General features: G+C 49.6%; 1 protein-coding gene across 5 annotated transcripts in view; it reads right to left on the reverse strand.

The window, feature by feature from the left end:
* The window catches only part of LOC105180520 (uncharacterized), a 43,848-nt gene extending 22,724 nt beyond the window's left edge, over positions 1–21,124 (reverse strand). Inside the window, exons 1-5 of one of the 5 annotated variants that reach the window (XM_019840199.2) lie at positions 20,816–21,124; positions 6,731–6,931; positions 5,852–5,964; positions 4,510–4,668; positions 3,623–3,706 (exon numbers count right to left, since the gene is read on the reverse strand). In XM_019840199.2, the coding sequence (XP_019695758.1) occupies positions 3,623–3,706; positions 4,510–4,668; positions 5,852–5,964; positions 6,731–6,931; positions 20,816–20,901 (643 nt within the window). In that variant the 5' untranslated portion in view covers positions 20,902–21,124. Of the gene's footprint in view, positions 1–3,622; positions 3,707–4,509; positions 4,669–4,749; positions 5,091–5,851; positions 5,965–6,730; positions 6,932–15,878; positions 16,743–20,815 lie in introns of those variants that run through there. The other 4 variants (XM_011136612.3, XM_025302384.1, XM_025302386.1 and 1 more) reach the window with 4 other exon arrangements.
* Between the last annotated feature and the right edge of the window lie 660 nt (positions 21,125–21,784).

A 21,784-nucleotide genomic window follows, 5' to 3' on the forward strand; every position in this document is an offset into this window, starting at 1 on the left:
GAGACGCGGATTATTTTTCTATTTCCCTTCGATACGCCATTTACGTGTGTGTGTCCATCGGAAGACCCGGCGACTCGTCGACTATCATTCAAGGAGCACGTCTCGCAATTATTCGCGGTCTCCTTCGTGTGGCTTTTTCCTGCGAGCGACCGAATCGGCTAATCGGCGATCTATCCTTCGAGCGAGAAACCGCGGTGATTTATTCGCGAGAAGAAACGCTGCACCGGCTCCGGCGGGAGATTCCACGCGTCGCTATTGCGTTCCAGCCATGCATTATCATATTACCCATGACTAACGACCGAGCTTCTTCATCCTTTCGGCTGGAATTCTGTGACTCGGCGAGCGTCGCGCGCGCGAGTCCAGCTAGGATCTTCTCTCGACCTGTCGCCGCCTCGCATTCATTAGATTTCGGCTCCGCCTCGGGCACTCGATCCTGCTCAATCGCTGTCTCAGCGTCTGTCTCGTTGCGGGAGTTTTGAATAATTCCTAACGAGTTGGCCGAAATCTTCGGGAACTGCCTGCCCCCTCCCCCGGCTCTCTCAATCGCCCTCATTGAACCGTGTATTATTATCGCGCAGCGATTATCGAAAAAAAGAAAAAAAAGGAGGAAGGAGGAAAGAACGATTCATCGTTGGCGATCATTATTGGCACAATTGACGCCGGCTTCGTTCCTTCAAACGTCTTCGACACGGGAATATTTGCTCGACCTTCATAGTGCCGAGGCACTACGTTGAAGTTTCAACTTTCGCCGTGGAGAACCCGCCGTTAAATGGCGATCAGCTTTCAGGTCTACTTTTTGAGCCGTGTTCGACTGTTCCTTTCGTCGACGCGCCCATGCTAACGTGCTATTACCGCGGCGAGCGGAGAAAGAACGGTCGCGGAATTTTTTCCTCCTCGCGCTCTCCCGAGTCGGGGATGGGAGCCGAGAGGAAAAAGTACGCGCTGGAGGAGAAGAGCGCGCGAACGATCGGCGAGCGATTTGTCGAGGGGGACTCGCTCGCGCGGCGTAACTCGCCGTGAGCCGTTGAGAGACAAAGTCTCGTTTGAGACGAATCGACTCAAAATCCCAGCTAAACGCGACGCGACTGACCGCGCTGCTCCTCGCGGTCGCGCGGTTGCTCTCAGGGGAGACTGTTTCTTTTTTCTTCCCAACATGTCTGCCGCCGATTTCTCGCTGAACTACGCGTGCGCCATTGGGAGAGCTAACATTATCGGCGGTACGTTATCTACTGATAAATACGATAAATTCGTCTTCGTCGCAATTACGGCACGCTACGCCGTAGCGCAGAAGTCGATTCTCCTTCGTCGACGTCGCTCGTTTCTACAAAATGCAGCGGTTATATAACGCGGCAGATTAACGGTATTTAATCCAAGTGACCGACGAGCTGCGATTCTCAGGGCGTCTCAACAAGAGAGGTCTTTCGTTCGCAGGTGCGATAAAAGAAGGAAAGAGAGAGAGAGAGAGAGAGAATTCGTTCTTTCTGTTCCTCGCCGAACAACGGAGATGCCGGCGTTTCCGATTTTCTGCGACGCGTCCGCGTCCGTCGATGACGAATTTGCGGCCCACTTTCGCTGCGGAAGACAGACAGGCTGTCTCGAGTTTTCGCGTTTAACGGGATCGGCGGAACGTGGGAAGAGACAAAATTGTTCGGGACAGGACGAGTCGAACGAGGATCACGAGCGCGACGCGACGCACCGCTGCATTTATGTAATCGTCGAGATGTCGGCGTCGCGTGGCGGCTTTTTACGACGATAAAAGCATCCGAGGAACATCGTGTAGACCGGCGCATTGTCTTCGGCCGCGCGATTATCGCGATGGCAGTTAATAACCGGCGTGCGTCATCGAGACGCGAGAATCTACCGGGTATCCTCCTTTGGAATCGCGCCCCGCACGAGCCCGCCATCTTACGGCTCTTGTCGGAGCTGGCTACGCGCGGAAGAATACATTTGAATAAATTTTACTTGCGTGCTCTTTGAGTGTTATCACTGTTTGAGTGCTATTCAGAAGCAAAACGAGCCTGGTTTAGTCGTGGTCTAACAACAGCATGAAAGGAAACTAACAACGTTTGCACTCGGAGACATTTTTTTATGATTTGGTCTTAACTCAGTCTTAAATTTAAACTACCTTTAGGGGGAACTTAAGGTTGATTATCATCAAGGATCTCCTTCCAACATGTTTGTTCGGCCTCATTCGTGTTCGTATCCGCACATCTTTCTTCGATAATGTTTCTTCTTCTTAACTGGCCTTCCTACTTTGCTTCATTTTATTTAATTTCTCCGTATCTGGTTGAGAATCCGTTGAGTGATAATTTTGAGTGAGCGTCAGAAAGTCATCATAAAGCGTCGAATTACTTAGAGTCATCAGAAGCATCAGATTCTTACTGGAAGTACTTTCTGAATCCTGGCGAATTTAGCGCCTCGATCGAGAATATTAGAATTGAAAGAAAGAAATAAAAAAACATACTTCCTCCGTAGAGTGCAAGTTTCACGATATTCCTGAAAAGGAAATAAACTCTTCTTTCGAGTGCACGCGATATGAAGTTTTTCTCAAATTTGTGACGAATGTGTCTTATCTGGAAGATATACTTTGTCGAGGGAAAATAGCCATCAACTGAGAGAAGAGAAGTAAACAGAAAACTATGAAGATACTCGTAGCTCTTCTCAGCAGTAGAATGGCCATTTTTTCTGTGTACCAAATATCGAGGATCGCGGATAAGAGGCGAGAATTCGACAGAATCAAGTCACTTCGATTTCGATCAAGCTTCGGTCTTTAATTCGCGATCCACAATTTCCGATTCAACCTAAATTCAGGCCTCTATTAATAGTCGTTGTTTATGAAACTTGTTTCGGAGGCTGTGAGATACCGGAGTTGAGAGTTGGGTGTGAACTTCCCGGTGTCCAAGTTCGATTACTAACCACGCGTGTATTATACGATCCAACTGAAAAGCCTCCGGATGTAGCTTGAAATTCGGCTGAAAATCTTCCGAGCTTTCCAGCCGCGACTACCGCCCCCTCCGACTCGACTCAGAGCGGATTCCGCTCTGAGCGTGTGAAACGTCGCGCGCAAAGTCGACGTTTACAGATATATATATATTCTGCCTCCATGTTGCTGAAAAGTGCCGAAAATCGTCGTCGTAAAACTGCTTCCAATTAAGCCCTTTCCATCTTGCATTCGGCTCGGTTTCTCTTTCGGCTGAAGGATCGATCACGCGAGAGCGCGGAGCATCGCTGCAATCGCAGCTGAGACCGACCGAAGCTCTGCGGTCTGCGAAAGTGACGTTTCCGCGAGCCTTATGTACGCGGATGGAAATAAGTCGAAATCTCGTCGTGCCGCGTTTCGAAAGGAGCGCCGGCTCGTTCGCGGAGTTTTACGTCGGAATTACGATAGCGACGCTCGGAGAGAAGGAGTGCCGGTGATTTCCCTCGCAGAAACGCGAGGCGACCGGCGGGCGCGACGATTGACGCGTGTCGGCGAGCTTAAAGGGCGAGGATGCGGGTCACGACTTTTGCGCGTGCGAAAACCGAATATATCGCGCGGAATTAAACGCGCGGTCTTTTTCCTCTCGCGAGGCAAAAGCCGGCGAGTGTATTATTATTCGGTGCGCAAGAATGGCGTACTTACTCGTAAGAGACACCCGCAGGCACGTAACCAGTCGAGTCAGGGCCTCGGTTAGGGACGGCCGATGCTCCTCCAGAAATGCGTCGTCTGTCAGACACGATAATTCCAGCTTTGATTTCTATTTTGATCTCGATTGCGATTATCGACGATGCATCTTCTCTCTCGTCGCGTGAATCTCATGACTGCGCGGGGTTCGTAATTTTTCTCCCCGTGTCTTCTTTTTTATATTGATTATATTTAACGTTACCACATTCAGTATCGCATTAGAAGGACGATTCTCGCAAATGAACAAACGAACGAATGGATTTCGCTCTCGAGACTTCAAGACTTCGATCTTTCGGGCAATAAAACACACAAGCAAGCTTGACCTTCATTCGGATAGAAGAGGCTCTTTTATTAGAAATCAAATTTAATGAATGCAATAGTATAAATAGCCTATCATATATATATATATATATATATATATTACTATTTTGCGAAATAAATAAATTGAATCAAGAGAAAGAAAATATTTTATATAATTGCTGATTTTGTACTGAGACTCTACCGGAAAATTTCCATCGAGATCTAAAATGAGATTTCCGAAAAATTTCTTATATTATTCTCATTTGAGATATTATATAAAAAATAAATAATGATACTTCAATTGATTGCACGAAGAATAGAAAAGCTGACACATCATTACATACATATTTTTTTCATACGATATCTTAATTGAAATAATTGAGATCTCATAGAGGAGATTCCTTGAAAATGTCACATTTTAGAACTAAATAAAAAATTTCTCTCAGCAGCCTCCGAGGCCCTCCCGTCCGTTTGCGTTGTAAGATCTTTCTATGCCGATGAAGGTCAGCTAATCGCCGAATTATTTATTATCAGTTGTGACTTACACTCGGGATTGTCGCAGAGCCGACCGATGGTCGTGTCGTCCACGCCACTGACGAGGCTCTCGACTATCTTCTCCACGAAGTTTCGAACCGCGTGGGCCGTGCGTGTGTCTTCCCGATCCTCCTGGATCTGCTCCGCATTCGCGAGCGCGGCCGCATGTCCTGGAAAGCAACACCGTCGGAAGTTAGTAGCTCCGTGCGCTTTGCGTGCAAAAAAAGATGCAATTTTCGCTCCAATCTCACCGCCTCCTACCGGAAACGTCGCGTCGATGAGAGGCGGTGGCGGGCAAAAATTCAGGATTCAGCACGAGCGGAAAGCCCGCCGGGAAGAGCGTCGAGCGTCTCGGCGACTTGAATCCCCACGGCGGGCTTTAATCCTCACTCACGCACTCGCCACTGTTTCGCGGCTCGCAAAGCGTCCGGAAGCTTCCCCGTTGCTTTCTTTCGAAAGCAACGCGCTCGCGCGACTACGGCGTTAATTCTCTCAGCTTTCAATCCGAAATTCGGATCCGGAACCTCGGGTCGGCCTCGTGTCTCACAGATTCCCTCGAGAGCCACGAGCGGCGGAGCACCGCGTCCCGAAACTCGCCCGAACTCGTCTCACTCTTCACTGTTTCGCGGCCGCCGCGAGACGTCCGGAAACGCGGCGAGATGTCGCGAGATTGTCAGCGAGGTTGGAGCGCGCGCGAGAGCCGCGCTTCGTTCGGCGGCTTCGTCGAGACGCGAGAAAAGTCGCTTTCTAAATCCTGGACCATACGCCTCTCCTCGGCCTATCCGTTATAGCTCGCTCGCGCTCGCGTTCTTAGCCGATCGAGCGCGTTGATACGATTCACCTGGTGGATCGCGTGGCGCGCGGCGAACAATAAGCATCGCGCGCGCGCGCGCGCGCGCGAATCCGCCGTGAGAGACTTTGCGCGAGCCGCTCTTACTGTTCAGGCGCTTCCGTTACGCGGCTGCTCTCTGCTCTCCCGAGCACAACAAGGACGGACGTTCGCCGATCGAAGATTAGGAGCCGGCAAGCGCTACGCAAATCCGTCGCTCGGGTGAGCGCGACCCGCGTGACAAGCACGTCGTGGGAGACGCCGCTGAAGAAGTCCCGCGCGCGTCGGCCGAGACGGCTCCTCGCGGCACCTCCGAGAGCGAGCGACCCGGGGACAGCCAGGGCGCCGCGCCGCGCCGGCCTCAGGAACGGGACATCGTCCTGATTAGTACATGGGACCGACCGACTGCGGGAACTTCCGCCGCGCCACCTTCGCTGTCGATAGTCGTATAGGGGGAAATTATCCGCGATGGGAGGGCGAAAACGGTCGCGCGCGCGAGGTCGTATATTTGAGTGTCGTGTCACCTGCCACGTGGACTCGCGATTTCGCCGTGCCGAAGAAACAGTGCAGCTCCTCCGCCTCGTTCGCCGCACGGCCGAAGTTCTCGAACCACTTCTCATTCCTCCTCAGCCACGACCTGCGAAATTAGGTTCTTCTACGTGAACGCGGCGGTTGCAATCGCATGCGCGCGCGCGCGCGAGAGCTTTCGGCTTTGGAAATGTCGTGTCTTTCTAATCCTTATGTTCTGCTCGGGTTCTATGTGTTCTGTGAAAGGAATTTCAGGAAAATTGACGGAAATTTAGTCGTCCCTCCTTTTTCAAGATAAACCATCATTGGTGCTTCATTAAACCCACGACGTGGGTAAATCGAAATTTCTGCAGAATACTAATTAGTTCTACTTATTGACGAAAATATTAATAATTCTAATTAATTAGAAAATCCATGGATCCATATAAATATTTTATGACGAAAAGTTGGAAAATTGGCGGCAATTTAGTCGTCCCTCTTTCCTCGAGACAAACCATCATTGGATAATGCCGCATTTAGCGACGTGGGCTAAATCTAAATTCTTTGAAGGACATTAATTACTTTTAATTAATGGCAAAAATAATAATTTCAGTCAATTTAGTAAATATACATCCCGAAGAATTTCTGCGAGACTGCGAATCGAGCTGCCGCGATTGCACGTAGAAAACGTGGACGTAAAGGTCAGGGAGAGACAAATGGCGTGTTAGCCATTTCGGAAGCGCAGAGGGACCTTCGCGTGCAAGAATAAGAGTGACGTCGCGCACGACGAAGAGACGCCAGCACGGCGTACGTAAAAATCGCGCGGCGAAGGTGAATCGAAAAAGGAAGACGAGAAATAGATAAGAAAAGAGAATGAAGTTGTCAGTGCTTATTACTGCGGGGACCTTCGTTGGTGGCAGAACAAGCAGCGCCAGCCATTGTCCGTCGTGTCCCAACGCGAGCAGGCCTTCCTGCAGGACCTGGCGCCGCAGTCACTGCAGCGCACTCCACGGCCGACGAGAAACGGTGCCAGGCAGCAGGCGCAGCGTCCGTCGTCGGCGACGCCGCGCTTCGCTTCCTCCGTCTTCGAGTGTTTCCTGAAACATTCCTCCTCTCCTTTAGCTCCTTTAATCTTCGCGAATGTCCGCGAGCACGAAGCCGAGGGCGGAAAGGGCAACTTACCGACAATCGGAAGGACGAGAAAGGGTAGAAAGGATGTGGACATGATTACCGAAATCCGCATACCGCGACAAATTGCCAAAATGTTCGGAGCGATGCAATTCCGCCGAGAAATCAGAAAAGGAGGGAAAGACTTTCTTCCTGGTTCTCGGAGATTTCGATTTCGATTTCGATTTCGACTTCGCTCGAGGACGAGGATGGGAGGAAGCTTCGTTTCTCGTCTTCAGCTACGATCATGCCAGCTGTAATTGCCGTGGCACGGCTCTGATTTCGTACTTCGAGCCATGTGTCGACTAGCCGAGTTATTTATTGATTAGAATCTGCGAATGAGATATTTCTTCGAGGCACACAGTTCATGGGACGTGATAAATTTACAGAGAGGTGATAATCACCGCCGCCGCCGCCGCCGCCGCCGCCGCAGGCCCGCGCCGCGGCGCGGCGCGATAATGCGGTCACCGATATCTGGAATACGGTATTTTTCCAGAATGGCAAGTCAGCGGCGAGCGAGTAAGTCGCTGATAAATAATTTATGAGGGCGCAGGGCATCCCGCATGAATAATGATAATCGGCCGCGACAATTCGAGTTGATAATACGGCAACAAGTAAAGTTTATCGATCCGAGGCTACGGCGTATAATGGCCGAATAACGAACGGTAAAGCAACCGGGACTTATTAGGTTCGTGCCATTTTCATCAGTAATCAGCGGAGATCAACGATACGCGAGACCAGACGATATTTTATTCAGAAAAGTTTTCACCTTCGGCTTCTATCACTTGTTCCTAACTTGTCTCTGCCAACTTTTCTATCGCTTTTTTACAAAACTTTTCTCCCCCGCTGTGAAAAAAGTGCTTCAACTCCCTCTCGACGTCTTGATGATTTTCTTGGTTTGGCAAATTTCCGAGGCCACTTTCTACCGCACAACGTTCTTTCTATCCAATTTGAGAAAATTCATGAGACAAACAATCGACCGAATAATCGACTCTGACATATTCAGGTCACTTTTTCAAATCTAATCATTAATTTAAGTAAATAAATAAATAAAATTAATTTCAGTAGATACGTTATACACCGGTAAATTTTCCGTTGGATAAGCTTTTGTTTAAGCATATATAACCATGCTCTTAATTGATAATATACGCATCATGTGCGACGTGATAATGACAAAATCAAGAAACTTTCTTGGTTTGGCCAAAGGCCAAAGTGCCGAAATCGGTTTCGGACGATTTGGTTTCATTCATAAGATTGGTAGGCCTTAAACTAATTTGGATACGATAATCGATCAGCTGATCAATTATCAAGACAATAAATAATAACAAATCTATCTATTTCTCTACCTAATATTGCGAAATTAGTAGCTAAAACGAAGTTCGTAGACGGAAATAGTACACGGCTGTGTGACGTCCAAGCCTGATCAGCTGATCGATCGCGGAACGTATCCAAGTTTAAGGTTTAAGGTCTACCGACCTTCTGAGCTGAAACCGAAGTTTCCGAAACCGATTTCCGGAAGAGGCGTCCAGTGTGACGAAGCCGCGCGACGATCGAGACCGAAGCGCGTATTTCAGGATACGCGCGCGTTACATATTTGCAGCGCGTAACGGTACCGAACAACTGTACGCTTATTGTGTATCCATGCGCAAAGTGTGCTGCGCCGGATTTGAGCGCACCGGAAAGCCGGAAAGCAACGACGCGGCGGGAAAACAGACGAATTATTATCGCCGAGTCGAAAGCAACGAACGGTCTGCCGTTGCGCCGAAAATTTCTACCAGGAGACAGCAAAAGAAAATTTTTTTTGGTAGAAAAAAAAGAGATCCGCAAGAATCTAGATCAATCGCGCGCTTGCTTGCGCGATTCTCAAACACTTTTAAATAAAAAATTCTTGCGCTTCCAAAATGTCCGCCTCGCGCTCGAAGCAGCGAACGGGCAAACAGACGAGGGATCAGCGTGACGAAATCACGGCGGGGGTTGAAAAAGAAGGGGTTGCGCGCGGTCGCGTTGACTCGCCGGTTACTTATCGATTGTTGGAGAAACGTTTTCGGAGTGTCCTGGAAGTGTATACTCGACCGATTGCGGGCGTGATTTTATAGACGTATCTTTTAATATCTCCACGTGGCAATTTTATTCGACGGATTTCCTCGCTTCTGACGTCATCGAGCAAGAGTCCCGCGGCAAGGACGAGCAGCTCTAGGAGTCGCGCATGGCTGATGTTTGGCGCTGCCAAACTTTGTCGACTTACGTTCGCACGAAGACGCACGAAGGCGGCGATTTGTCGAAATTCAGACGTTTCGCTTCTTTCCCGGCAGGACCGGCGAGACGTCTGGATTTTAGCAGATCTCCTCCGCGTTCGTGTAAATGTAAATTAACAAAGTTTGACGGCACTCGCACTGGGCTCTTAAAAACCGCTTCCTCGCCTCATTTGCATCTCCTCGGACCTTTATTTTCTCTCTTGCGGTTATCTTTTTTTTTCCCCTCTTTTATCACCGTCATTGTGTTTCGTCGTTGTCCCGATGCGGCATCGATTTTCTCACCGATCCCTGTCTTTCGTTAACTTTCAAATCAGGACCGAGGCCTCTTAAATACAAATTCCAAGTCGCAAGCGTGGGGAAAAAGTCGCGGTGGCTTCTCACAGTTTTATCTCCGACTCCCGTTTCCCCCCCCCCCCCCGCCGTGCGCGAGTTTGTGCGTTTGCAGTTTGCGTTCGACGAGAAAGTTGAACGCGTCGGTCGCCGCGAGTTCACCGGCAAGTTTGCATAAATGCGACCTATCTTAAGAACATCGTTGCACTGCTTCCGTCGGCTTCAAATCGGCCTCGACAGGGAATGAAAAATAATTTCGTAGGAATCTCTCGGCGTCTCATATACTTTATTCACACACGTGCGCCTCAGCATCCCACAACTCCGTGGGCGAGACCCACCATCGGTTTCGTCACCATCGTTCGCATTTTTTTATCAACAGCATTAATCTAAATTCAATTTCGCCTTCATCTCGATGGATCTTTTCTCTCCTTGGGAGATCAATCGTGTCGCAAAATATTTATATAACAACTACAATGTAATCGGACACCCTGTACACATTAGCTGCCTCCCCCCCCGACACATACACACACACACACACACACACACATGCACACACACACACACACGCACGCACACACATACACGAGATCTCGTATTACCGAACGAGCTTGTAATCGCGTGCGCGCGGTTTTTCGCCGTAACAACGCGCTCACCTACTCATTTGTTCCCTCCCGGGCATTGCAAATTAATTAATATTTATAACTCGCGAGCATGGCAAACCTCCACACGTACATCGCCGTATCGCTTTGTGCTACTTTCCAGGCCGTGGCGCGATTTAGCCGATGGGAAACGGAAAATTTCCCGGAACGGAATTTCGCTCACGTGGACGCGCGAGCGACCTTTCCGAATCCGCTACTCTCTCTCTCTCTAGAATACAATCAGTCAAACGCTGCTTCAGTGACGAGTTTCAGCAGCGAGCGCAACCGGCGAGAACCTCGGCGAGAGGAGCAACTGATTGATAGCGTCGTCTGCCGAAGTGCTGCAGTCGCCGCGCTTCTAACTGAAGTCAGCAAAACCTCGCTGAAGCGATCAGTTAACAGCAGCGACTGTTTGTCCGCTTGTCGGCTTTCGGTTTAAAAACACACGCGCACGTTAATTCCACCGCCGCGCCGCGGGTGCAGAGATTTCACCAGCGTGCTACGAATTTGCGTGCCGCAAATTTCGCGCCGGTTGTTCCCGGTGAGGGGGGGATTTGAAAAGAAGACGGAGAGCTCGCGGAAGGTCACGGGATTCAAATTCATTTCTCTGACTGATTCGACCGGAAGCGATTGATTGAACCTGCTTAACTACGAGACTACGAAACGCATGCGAGGTCGAAGATTCGACTCGATGTCCACGACGCGTGCCGAGTTCGAAGGAGGAAAACGCCGAAGGTTGAACGAGCGAATCTTCCGGCACGAGACACGAGCGAAGCAGAAATTCCGCTCGAGAAATTCTAGTAGACTTCTAAAAGGCATCACGCACAAATGAACGTAAGCAGTAAGCTGAAACTGACCGGTCACAATCAATTGTTCTCGTAAGTTTTAAAACGGCGTCCTTAAGTTTCGATTGCGATTGGCCGATTTGCTTACTGCTTAAGTTCGTTTGCGCGCGATGGCCTTTAGACCTCCGGCAAGCGGGACTTCCGTGTCGTTCGTACTTCTCGCCAGAAGGCTCTTCCGCTCAAGCGAACGTCTCCGAGAGACTAATGCTACTCTCAACGCGGCCGACAATCGTGAGACAATCAACCGAGCCTAGTCGTCGCGGTCGAAGAACGACGCGGCCGCCCTGAGGCTCGAGTGACTGTCCTCGTCTTGCTGCTCCATATCGGAGGTCACCACCTTCACCACCACGACCTCGATGGTGATTAGCAGGAAGAGGACCATGAAGGTCGCCATATTGTACTTCTCTTGACCGGGCACGACCTTGTCGCTCTCGATCAAGAGGGTCGAGATCAAGCTCGAGACGTAGGCCAGCATGTTGGCGATCAGCGCGGAAACCCGAACAATCGTTCCTCCCTCAGCGCGTCACTGGTCGCAGCTCTCAACGTAACGCACGCGGAATCCTCGGGGAATGTGATCAGGACCGGTCATGGCGCGTCTCTCGCCAATTAGCTCGATGATGAGTCGCCGAGCGCATTCGCATTCGCAGCATTCGCGATCGGCTCGCCCGGTCATTCTCTCCCGGTCGCGCTGATCGCGCTTCAATACGTGAAAGTCCTCGCGAGAGCTCGGCCGCTGCCGCGACGACTTGACGCTACCGCTCGCGACTCTCGATTTCCCCGGCCGCTTCTTCCTCGGGGAGGTCACCGCCGACGGAGCCGCGTCTCGACCACATCCCAGGCGAAACGCCCGCTCCGATTACGCGAGCGCCTGGAGCCTGGCTTTCCTCCTCCCCGCGAGTTACGAAAGTTACGTGTGTTTTACGTAAGACTCCGATTACACCGCGGCCGCCTTCAATCCGCGCTCTTACGGGTACGTAACGCGGACTTATCTAATCCCGAGCGTGCGGTACTCGCCGACTCGCCACGTCGCGCCGCGCGACTTCCGCGATCACTTTCGACTGGACGCGCCGAAATTCGGTCAAGTTCGAGTCGAGTCTCTCTTTCTCGCGCTCGCTCGCTCTCTCTTCCGAGTTTCTTCCGAGTCGTCCAGGAGCCACAGGTGGAGGAGCCACGTGGGTATATCTGTGCTCCTCTTCAGCTTCGCCCCCGGCGCGTCCACCTGCCTCGACTTCCACGAGATCACTCGGCCACGGCCAGCTCTCCTGCTTCTTCTTGCTGCGTTTTCTCCTCGACTCCCCCCGTTCCTGAGTTCCTTCAGCTGCTCCTTCTTCCTCGAGACCGAGTTTCTTGCCGCGCGCGCGCTCTTAAAGCACCTAACCTCGTCGAAGACTCGATCGGCTTCCCTTGGAATTTTCCTCGTACCTCCGTCGCTCCCCCTCGTCGTAGGGAGTTCTGCTTTCTTCTCGTTAAAACGAGAAAAACTCTTGAGCAACTGCTTTCTTCCTCTCGTTATTAATTCTCGCTTCGGCCGGCCGGTCGCGGACTTTTGTTTCACTCGTCCCGATTTCGCTCGCGCGGCACGCGAGATCTCGCGGAGATTTTACGAGGAGCCCGCGGCTTTCTTTGCTCCTTTTCCTCTCCGCCTCTCTCTTCGTTCCTCGCGCTCCTCGGGTCACCTCGGTCGTCTCGATCAAACTCCCGCGACTCCCGCTCTTCCTTTCACTCACAGGAAAGCCCAACGGCGCGCGGCCCTTCGATTTTCCTCGAGACTCCTCCAGCCGGCAACTCTCTCGCTCCGCTTCTCGATCGCTGACCTCGCTCTCGGCCTTTCCAGGCTCCTCTAGGCTCGCCCGGCGTCGCTTTCTTCTTCCTTCCCGCGGAACTCGCTTCCCTCCTCTCCGCCCCGTTCTCCTCGACGTCGCTCGACTCCGATCTGCCGCCGCTGGACGACAGCTCCTCGGAGGCGCTCTTCGTGGCTCCGCGTCAACTCCGGCGACTGGAATTCGCCTTCGACGAGGCGCGGAATCGCGGGAACGCGGCCGACGGAATTGAGCGGTTAAGAAGACCGCGGCGGACGTGCCATGTGTATATATATGTATATATTTCTTTTCGTGGACCCGCCGCGCGCTAAGCAGAACCGGCGCGATCGTTTCCTCGTACCGGACTGTTGGCTCGAAAGTGACAGTGGACCGTCCGACCGGGGAAACTCGGGACCGCGCGCGCGGTTATGCTCGCCGATTTCTGCCGATGGTAGGAGTCTCCGTCTTTGTTACGTTCACGCCGCCTCGTGCAGTCATCCTTTCTCTCCCTTCCCCGTGGCCTCTGGTCGTCTTCTCTCTTTCTCGCTCTCTCCTCTTCTCTCGCTCTCTCTCTCTCTCGCTCTCTCTCTCTCTCTCTCTCTCTCTCGCTCGCTCTCTCTCTCTCTCTCTCTCCCGGTCGCTCTCCTCTCTCCCTGCGCCTGCCTCCTGCACGTTTGCAGCGACCGATGGGAACTTTCACTGAATTTCGGCGGTAGTTGAAACAATCAGCGACGACGAGGTGACCGGCCGAATCGCCGCCGCGTCGGTCACCTCGATCTATCGCCTTTTCGCTCCGCTTGCCGCGGCTATTTTTTACGCGAACGTGTCATGACGCAACGTGTAGAAAGTTTAATCGGACGTTGCACTCGTATTTCATACACACACCGAATCCGTCACGAGGTTGCTTTCTAGGACCTTCAGTTTACGGAATCGCTCGGAACAGGCCGTGGAGCGGCGCCGGGCGCCCTGACCGGCTGGCTTCGGTTCGATTTTTGCCGTTCGAAATTACGCGCCGCAGAAGACGCGGCTCTCGCGAGCGGAATTTTGCCCGCCCGCCTGCCCCCGGAGTTCAACGACCGAGTTGATCCTTTCTCCGAGTATCCTTCTCATTATCCGAGTCTTTTTCATCTCAGGATCGCGAAAGTCTTCGACTTTTGCCCCCTCTCTCGCTCCTGAAGGGGAACGCTGCCTGAAAGGGAACGTGAACGGCGGGGGGTAGCCGATTTCGACCTACTTTCTGGACTCTCCGGGGAAGTGCTTGAAGACACCGTGAAGTCGCGCGAAAAAAGCTGACCGAAGTCATCCGTGACGAAAGAGCCGTGAGTTGTCGATCGATTTTGACTGCCGAGGACACATCCTCCTTTCGACACTCTCCCTCGCGTTTTTCCTTGTTTCTGCTTCTCCGCTTCCCTGTTTCTTCTCCCTCCTCTTGCCTCTTACCTCTTGATCACCGCGCGTGGGCAATTTCGCAGCTGCACCGCGCGCGCGCTGCCGTAATCCGATTACGCAATCTATCGTGTAATTCCTCGCTCCTGCCCGCCTCTCGGCATTTCTCATTACATAATAAACGTTGCCGTTCTCGCGAACGTCTCGCGCAGCCCACGGGTGAAGCAGCCGTCGCGGCTTGCGTCGTCGCTCCGTGACCGACGACTTCGTCGCCGCTCTCTGGCGCCTCCGCGAGCGCATCGTCCGGGTCTCTCGGACAAAGGGCGGACGAGCTGATTCATGTCGCGTACGTCGCGCTAATGGAAAATTTCTATTACGATCCGAAGTGAGATTTTCGAAAAATTTCCTACCTGAGAGATCTCACAGAGACATCGTGTGAAAAATAGAAAAGCTTCTCTGTTTTTCTCCGTTAAAAAATATTACTTACTTTTTCATATAACTCGATCAAAATATTACTTACTTTTCTATATGATTTCTGAATTGAGATATCACATGTGAAATAATTGAGATCTCATGTAGGAAATTTTCCGAGAATCTCACTTTAGATAGAAATTTCAATCGAAATTTTTCAGTAGGGAGATGACTTGTCAACAGCGATTAAATCCCTTGCGAATTCTCCCGGCGAGTATCTAAATGAATTCCCGGGGAGAGAGAGAGAGAGAGAGAGAGAGAGAGAGAGAGAGAGAGAAAGATTATGTAAAGCTGTACGTAATTGCAATGCGGGTCATTTTTAAATCATACGTCTTGGCGTCGTTGAGATTTTACGTCACTCTGACAGATGCTATCGCAATTCGATCTCAGGTACTAATATGTTAACGAGTTTTTTGCTCCTCTTTTTCTCTCTCTCTTACTCTCTCCTTGACGAAACTGGGGCAATTTGTTCGCGTTTCTCGCGGAAGAATGAGATTCTAACTGAAAAATTTCTATTAAGGTCTAAAATGAGATTTCAGAAAAATTTCCTGTACGATATCTCTATTTCATATGAAATAGAAATTCTCACTTGAGATATCATATGAAAAAAAAAAGTAATGTTTCAATTGATATATTTTTATTAGCTGAAGAATAGAACAGCTTCTCAATTTCTCTCAATTGAAATACCATTATTTATATTTTCGCACGATTGATCTCAATTGAGATATCACATGAAAAATAATGATAAAGATTCGATCGAGAAAAGTAGGAAACCCTACTGAAAAATTTCTAATGAGATCTAAAATGATTTTTCCGAAAAATTTCCTACATGATTCTCATTTGAGATATCACATGAAAAAATAAATAATGATATTTCAATTGATATATCATATGAAGAATAGAAAAGCTTCTCAATTTTTCTCAATTGAAATATCATTATTTATTTTTGCCATATGATATCTTAATTGAGGTATCATATGAAATAATTGACATCTCATATAGGAAATTTCCCGGAGGAAATCTCATTTTGGGTCTTTCGGCAGCAATTTTTCAGCAAGGATAGCTTCTTCGCACGAACAGCAGCCCGACGTTGCCTTATAGACCAAGTACGCCGGCAATTATCAGAAGCCGAGCCCAGCCGCTGTTCACTTACCGTTTCTCTCGCTTTCTCCCGCAGAGGATCCTCAGAAAGAAACGTCTCATCGGTCGTCCGGCTGCGTTCCGATCACACGATAAACATCAACGCGGCCAACGCTCGACGTAGTCGCGCGCCGGCGAGTAACGATTCAGCCCGAATTAGCAGGACCATCTCTCCCCGTGCGATTTGAATTTCCTCTATCCCGGCTATTTCCCCGCTACTCGCTCGACGATCTTACGTCTCTTCGGGCGTCTGGCAGACCTTGAGACGATGGTAAGACGCAGCGCGCGCGGGGCTCAAGCGACACGTTCGGCGGACTCGATCGCCGGCATCGCCGGCGCGCTTTTCCTGCGCGTCGATCTCCTCTCTCGTACTCTCCGGCGACGCGGAAAGCCGAAAAGCGAGTTCCTGACTCTACGGGGAAAAAATCAGTCCCGTAGAGCATCGCCGAGTAAGAACTTCATCAGCCGCCCTGTCGTCCTCGCTCGCCCTCTCGACGCCGCCGCTCTTTCAGCGCGCGGACAATGCAAACGCGCGCTCAACTCGGCGGGAAATCAGTTTCCAGGGGAGTTTCTATGCTATCGCTCCGGATAGCAACTTGGCCGATCTCGACAAACGGCAGGCAGACGCGCGGCAGACTCGTCCTCGCCGTCCTCGGCGACAGATCGCGATCTCCAGCTGGCGACGGACGTGGTCCCTCCGTGGTCGATTCCGCGGTCCAAGTCGCGGTACTTGAGCTTCGCACGCGAGTCTCAGCGCGGCGAAGGGCGAGGGACGACTCGCGGTTTCCGCGGCCGGGGATCCGCGAGGACGTTGCAGCGAGTGTGAGCGACTCTCCGCGACAGCGAGCATCCCGACAATGAGCGGGAGAGAACGTCGTTTGTTCGGCGTTGCTGGCCGCGCGGATCCCCGGTGTGTTCGGTTCCTACGTGCTTCCGGCTTCCCCTACGCTTCTCTACGCCGCCGTTGCGTCCGCAGCGTCTATTGTTCGGCGCGGCCCGATACGTGCCGCCGCCGGTCCATTGTGTAACACGTCGTTTTGCCATTGACGTATTCCACGCCCCGTGTCCACCACGTGCATCCTAATGGCGCGCTGCGCTGCGCGACGCTCTCTCTCTCTCTCTCTCTCTCTCTCTCTCTCTCTCTCTCTCTCTCTCTTGCTTTGCCTTCGGCGATTTTTGCCGTCCGTCGCGGGCGACACGTCGCGCCTCGTCGTCGTCGTCGTCGTCGTCGTCGTCGTCGTCGGGTCGCGCCATGCTCGCTTCCGGCGGCGTGACGGCCCAAACCTGGCCTGAGGTCGCGAGGTCGCGAACTGCAGGTATTTACACGCTCGGGAGCGTCGCGCCGCGGCGATCGCGCAATGCTGAGAATTCGTGCGCGACCGAGAAGAGGTGCGTGCATCCGTTCGCGAATCCCTTCGTATTCGGTTGGCAACGAATGGCGGTCTAAGCGAGACTCCGTTCTGATGAAGAGCACGACGGAGGATGCTGACGGAGAACGTTCTCGGCGAGGACAAAGAGTGCGTGTGCGGACCGACTAACACGCTGCCCTACGCTGAAAATTTGTATTGAGATCCAAAGCGAGGTTTCCGACAAAAATTTTGCCTACATAAGATCTCAATTACTTCACATGGTATCGTGTGAAGAAGTGAGAAATAAGTTCTCAACTGGGAAAATAAGTAATGATATTTTAATTGAGATATCATGTGAAAAGTAGAAAAGCTCTTCTCAAGGGAAATGTCATTTACTTTGTCGTATGATATCTCAATTGAGATATATCGTATGAGAAAAATAATATTTCAGTCGATTATTTGAAAAATAGGAAGACTCTCTTGCTTTTCTTAATTGAGATATTGTTACTTACTTTCTCATATGATATCTCAATTGAGATGTCATGTAAAAAATAGAAAAGTTTTTCTACTTTTTTCAATTGAAATATTATCACTTGCATTTCCATATGAGATATCATTCATTCATACGATTCATAGGTTATCTCAACTGAGATGTCATATGACAAAATAAGTAATGATCTTTCAGTTGATTGTGTGAAAAATAGAAAAGTTTCTCTGCTGTTAATTTCTATTGAGATAGAAAATGAGATTTCCGAGAAATTTCCTATATGTGATATCTCAATTATTTCATATGACACTTCAATTACGATATAATATGAAAAAATAAGTAATGAGATACCATATGAAGTAATTGAGATCTCATATAGGAAATTTTTCCAAGATCTCATTTAGATCTCAATAGAAATTTTTCGGTAGGGTTTTCCATTTTTTTTTTAATTGAAATATCACTATTTTGCATGTGATATCTCAATCGAGATATCACCTTTGATTGTGAAAAAAAGTAATGATATTTTGATTGAGATTAATAAAAAGTGATATTTTAACCGAGTTTTAGAGTTGCTAGATATTCTCTTTTAGCAAAAGAGAATATCTAGCAACTCTGCTAGATATTCTCTGCTGTTTGTCCTTCATCATTGTCCGCATCGAGGACGCATTTCTTTTTCGCTTGTCGGATGCGCCTAATAAAAAGTGATTTTTCATAGTTACTAGTTGGTAATACATGTAAAATACATGCATAAAATGTATAACATATGCAATTGACGTTCGGAAAGCCGCATCTCTACTCGAGAACCTTTCTTCTCCTTTTGCTCATTAAAATTTTCGATCGTTCTTCCCTGCCAATTTATAAATCTGACAATCTTATTTGCTTCGTTAGGCGCGCATGGGGCAATCTGAGGAGAGACGGCGAAATCGGCCGTAAACATGGCGAGCGTAAGAACATGCGTTTATTAACGATGATTCATCATGTCGTCGCTTTTTACCGGTGCAGGTCGCGGCAGTTTCACAGAGAGCGAGTTTGGAAATGCTGCTCGCTCGCAATGTAGCTCGTGTTTTGTCCCGCGACTTTTCTCATCGAGCTAGTCTACTAGAGAGTCTAGAAAGCCGCGACTTGACTTTTCGCGCGCGGCGGAAAAATCACTGGTTCTCCGCAGGAGAACGATTCTATCGCAGTCGCTTACAGTCGCTCAAACGTCGCACCTGAGCGGAAGCTCGTGAAATATGCAGGCGGCTCCCTTTCCGAAATAACCATCGCCGAAGGTGCGAAGAAAGATGTAAGACTCGTCGATACAAGAGTCCAAGTGACTCCATAATGTCAGCGGCTATTATTAGCGCTGACACTTCGGCGCGGCGGCGAATAAATGTTTCATCTGGGTCAACGGTAGCCGATACAACGGTATCTCGTTATCTTACAATACCGGCGAGCAATCGCTATCGATTCGTCCTCGATAAATAAACGTCTTTCAGCTCGAGGAGAGGAGAACGAACAAGCGACTCGCTCGTTATGTCGGCCCGACGCCGCGATTACTACGCCTCGCCGCGGTATTTATCGTCGCCTAAGCGACATAAGAGTTCGCCGTGCTGCGTTTCTTTTATCTCTCGATTGTTGCGCGTGTCCGAGAAGGGTGGAGGAGCGCGGAGGGTTGTGCGGAAAGTCGCGTAAAACAAGAACGGGTCTGAATCAGGTGGATCTCTCGGGACGATCGCGCGATGCAGTATCGTAACAATGCACGACACATCAGTGAGATTATCGTGGGATAGTACGGAGAATCGTGAAGAGAACTTGGACATTGATACGACCGGGATGTGTGCGCGATAAGCCCGCGTCCGTTTATCGTCGATAATCGCTGAATTTCCGACGTTGTTTCAACAACAACGTTTGAGAGCAGGTGTTCGATGCAAATGGAGTCAATAAATCGCGAGGAGATTATTTTTCTACATGCATCCCGTTGGAAGAACAATTTGATCTTTCGGAAGGACGTCTGATCCCGAAAAGTCCAAGATTTTACGGCTCGTTTCGAGAAAGAAAAAAAAAAGGATAATAATAATCTTGATTTACGCGGGAAACCGCTTCGGTGTATATGTAGAAAAAAATTACTATTGCATAAGAGATAGACTGAAAGAAAAAGAAGAAGAAGAAGACAAATAAATTGTGTGAACAGTAATATACAAAAGTCCAAGTTATCGCTCGCGACAGAGAGCATCCGCTTGAAGGCGGAAATGACGCTCCAGAAAAGAAATCCACAGAGACCGAGAATAAATTCACTATCATACGTATTCTGTTTTAAGCGGGATTTATACGCCGTGCAAAATTCGATATCGTTCTACATAAAAGTGCGAGCGTTGGCTTTCTTGGCGAAACGCTGAGTTTTATTGATTCCAACAGATTTATTTGGACGATAAACGCGGTTGTTGAGAGTGTTTACGTATATAACAATTTTTCTATATTTACAATGTTTTCTTCTGGCAACGATACGGCCCCTTTTTGGACTCAGTCGCTCATTTTTCCTTTTTTTTTTCAAAACTACAGTTCTAAGAAAATTAATTAAAGAATATAGTGCACATGTAATGATCTTGTTGATGTAATTGTATCCAATTTTGTCGTTAATTGTTTGCCATCGCCGATGGCATATACAAATTTATAATGAATACCGCAACTATTTTCTTCAAAAAAGCACCGTATATTTATATACAATAATAATGTGATAAACATTCGCAGAGAGTCACAACCCTACTGAAAAAAAATTTCTATCGAGATCTCATGTGTATAGGGAACGTTCCGGAAATCTCATTTTGGATTCCAACAGAAATTTTTTCAGTAGAGAATGTGCGAGAAAACGACGATCCCAAATTACTTCGAATACTCGTAACAAAGAATCTGGAGAATTTATCTGAAGTCACCAAAACAAACTCGCAGTCGAAGCTGCCAAAACTGAAGGAGGCTCGAGGCGTTCGCACGAGACCTCCGCGACTTCCTCGATTTCTCGACTGGCTCGCGGAATTAGTGAATGAATCAGGATAAAAATCCAGCGTGTCGCGACGGCATGGTGACGACGAGAAACGATCGAATGATCTTCGGGGGACTTTGCGTATTCGCACTCACCTCGACCGAAGATTGCCAAGGAGGAGGAGACAAACCCCGGAAGCCACTCCAGCGACCAGTAAGCTCATACCAGATGAGACGATCATGCTGCTTCTCTCGCTCGACGAGGAAACGATGTAATCGCAACGAACGAACAATCCGAATATAACGAACCGTCACTTGCCGCAACTACGAGGAAGAGCTTCTTCTGCGAACTGATCCCTTCGGCGACGAGGAAGTCTCCCGACGTGACAACAAGTGCGCACTTTGGCCAACTGTCGATCAGAGTGCTTCGCGGCGATACAATTCACGTGAGCCATCGATACGATCGATAACATCGATCGTCATTCGACGTGCGGCGCGCGGGGAGAACGCGCGAAGCGTTCTCTTTGGCGATTAGCGTGTCGCTAATAACTCGAGGAGCGTGCGCACCTTCGGCTACGCGCGATCAACCGCACCAACGAATCCGTCCAGGTGCCTCCAGAAGCGGCTGCCCGTCTTGCAGCTCGGAGGAATGTCAGTGAGAACTGACGACGACGATGTGGCTGACCTTACGAAGTACGCCAGCACGCGTGAATACTATGTAAACAAAATCTTAAGGTCGCGCGTAAGTCCTCATCTACGATGAGATGATTTAAGCTTTAAGCTATAAGAAATTAACCAATTACAGTTGAATATGAGGAAAATAATCGACTGCCATTGGTTAATTTCTTATAGCTTAAAAGCTTAAATCACCTATTGTGGACCCTATTGTAGGGCCAAGGCCCGTGTCAGGCTGGGTGTTGGAGATAAGCCCGGGACTCAACCTGACCTGACTCGACCAGACCAGGACCAACAGGCTCAACACGGACGTCTGTCAGCAGCGGGGCGCGGGGGTCATTCTCGAAAAGCAGCTCGTTGCTGAAGAAGCTGCGAACAAGTCGTTTCCGTCGCCGAATTTTTTCGTTGCTCCTTCTGCACAGTGAAACATGTTATTCGTTTTCTTCGCGA

Source organism: Harpegnathos saltator, unplaced genomic scaffold (assembly GCF_003227715.2).
Source record: "Harpegnathos saltator strain DR-91 unplaced genomic scaffold, Hsal_v8.6 scaffold49, whole genome shotgun sequence".
NCBI lineage: Eukaryota > Metazoa > Arthropoda > Insecta > Hymenoptera > Formicidae > Harpegnathos > Harpegnathos saltator.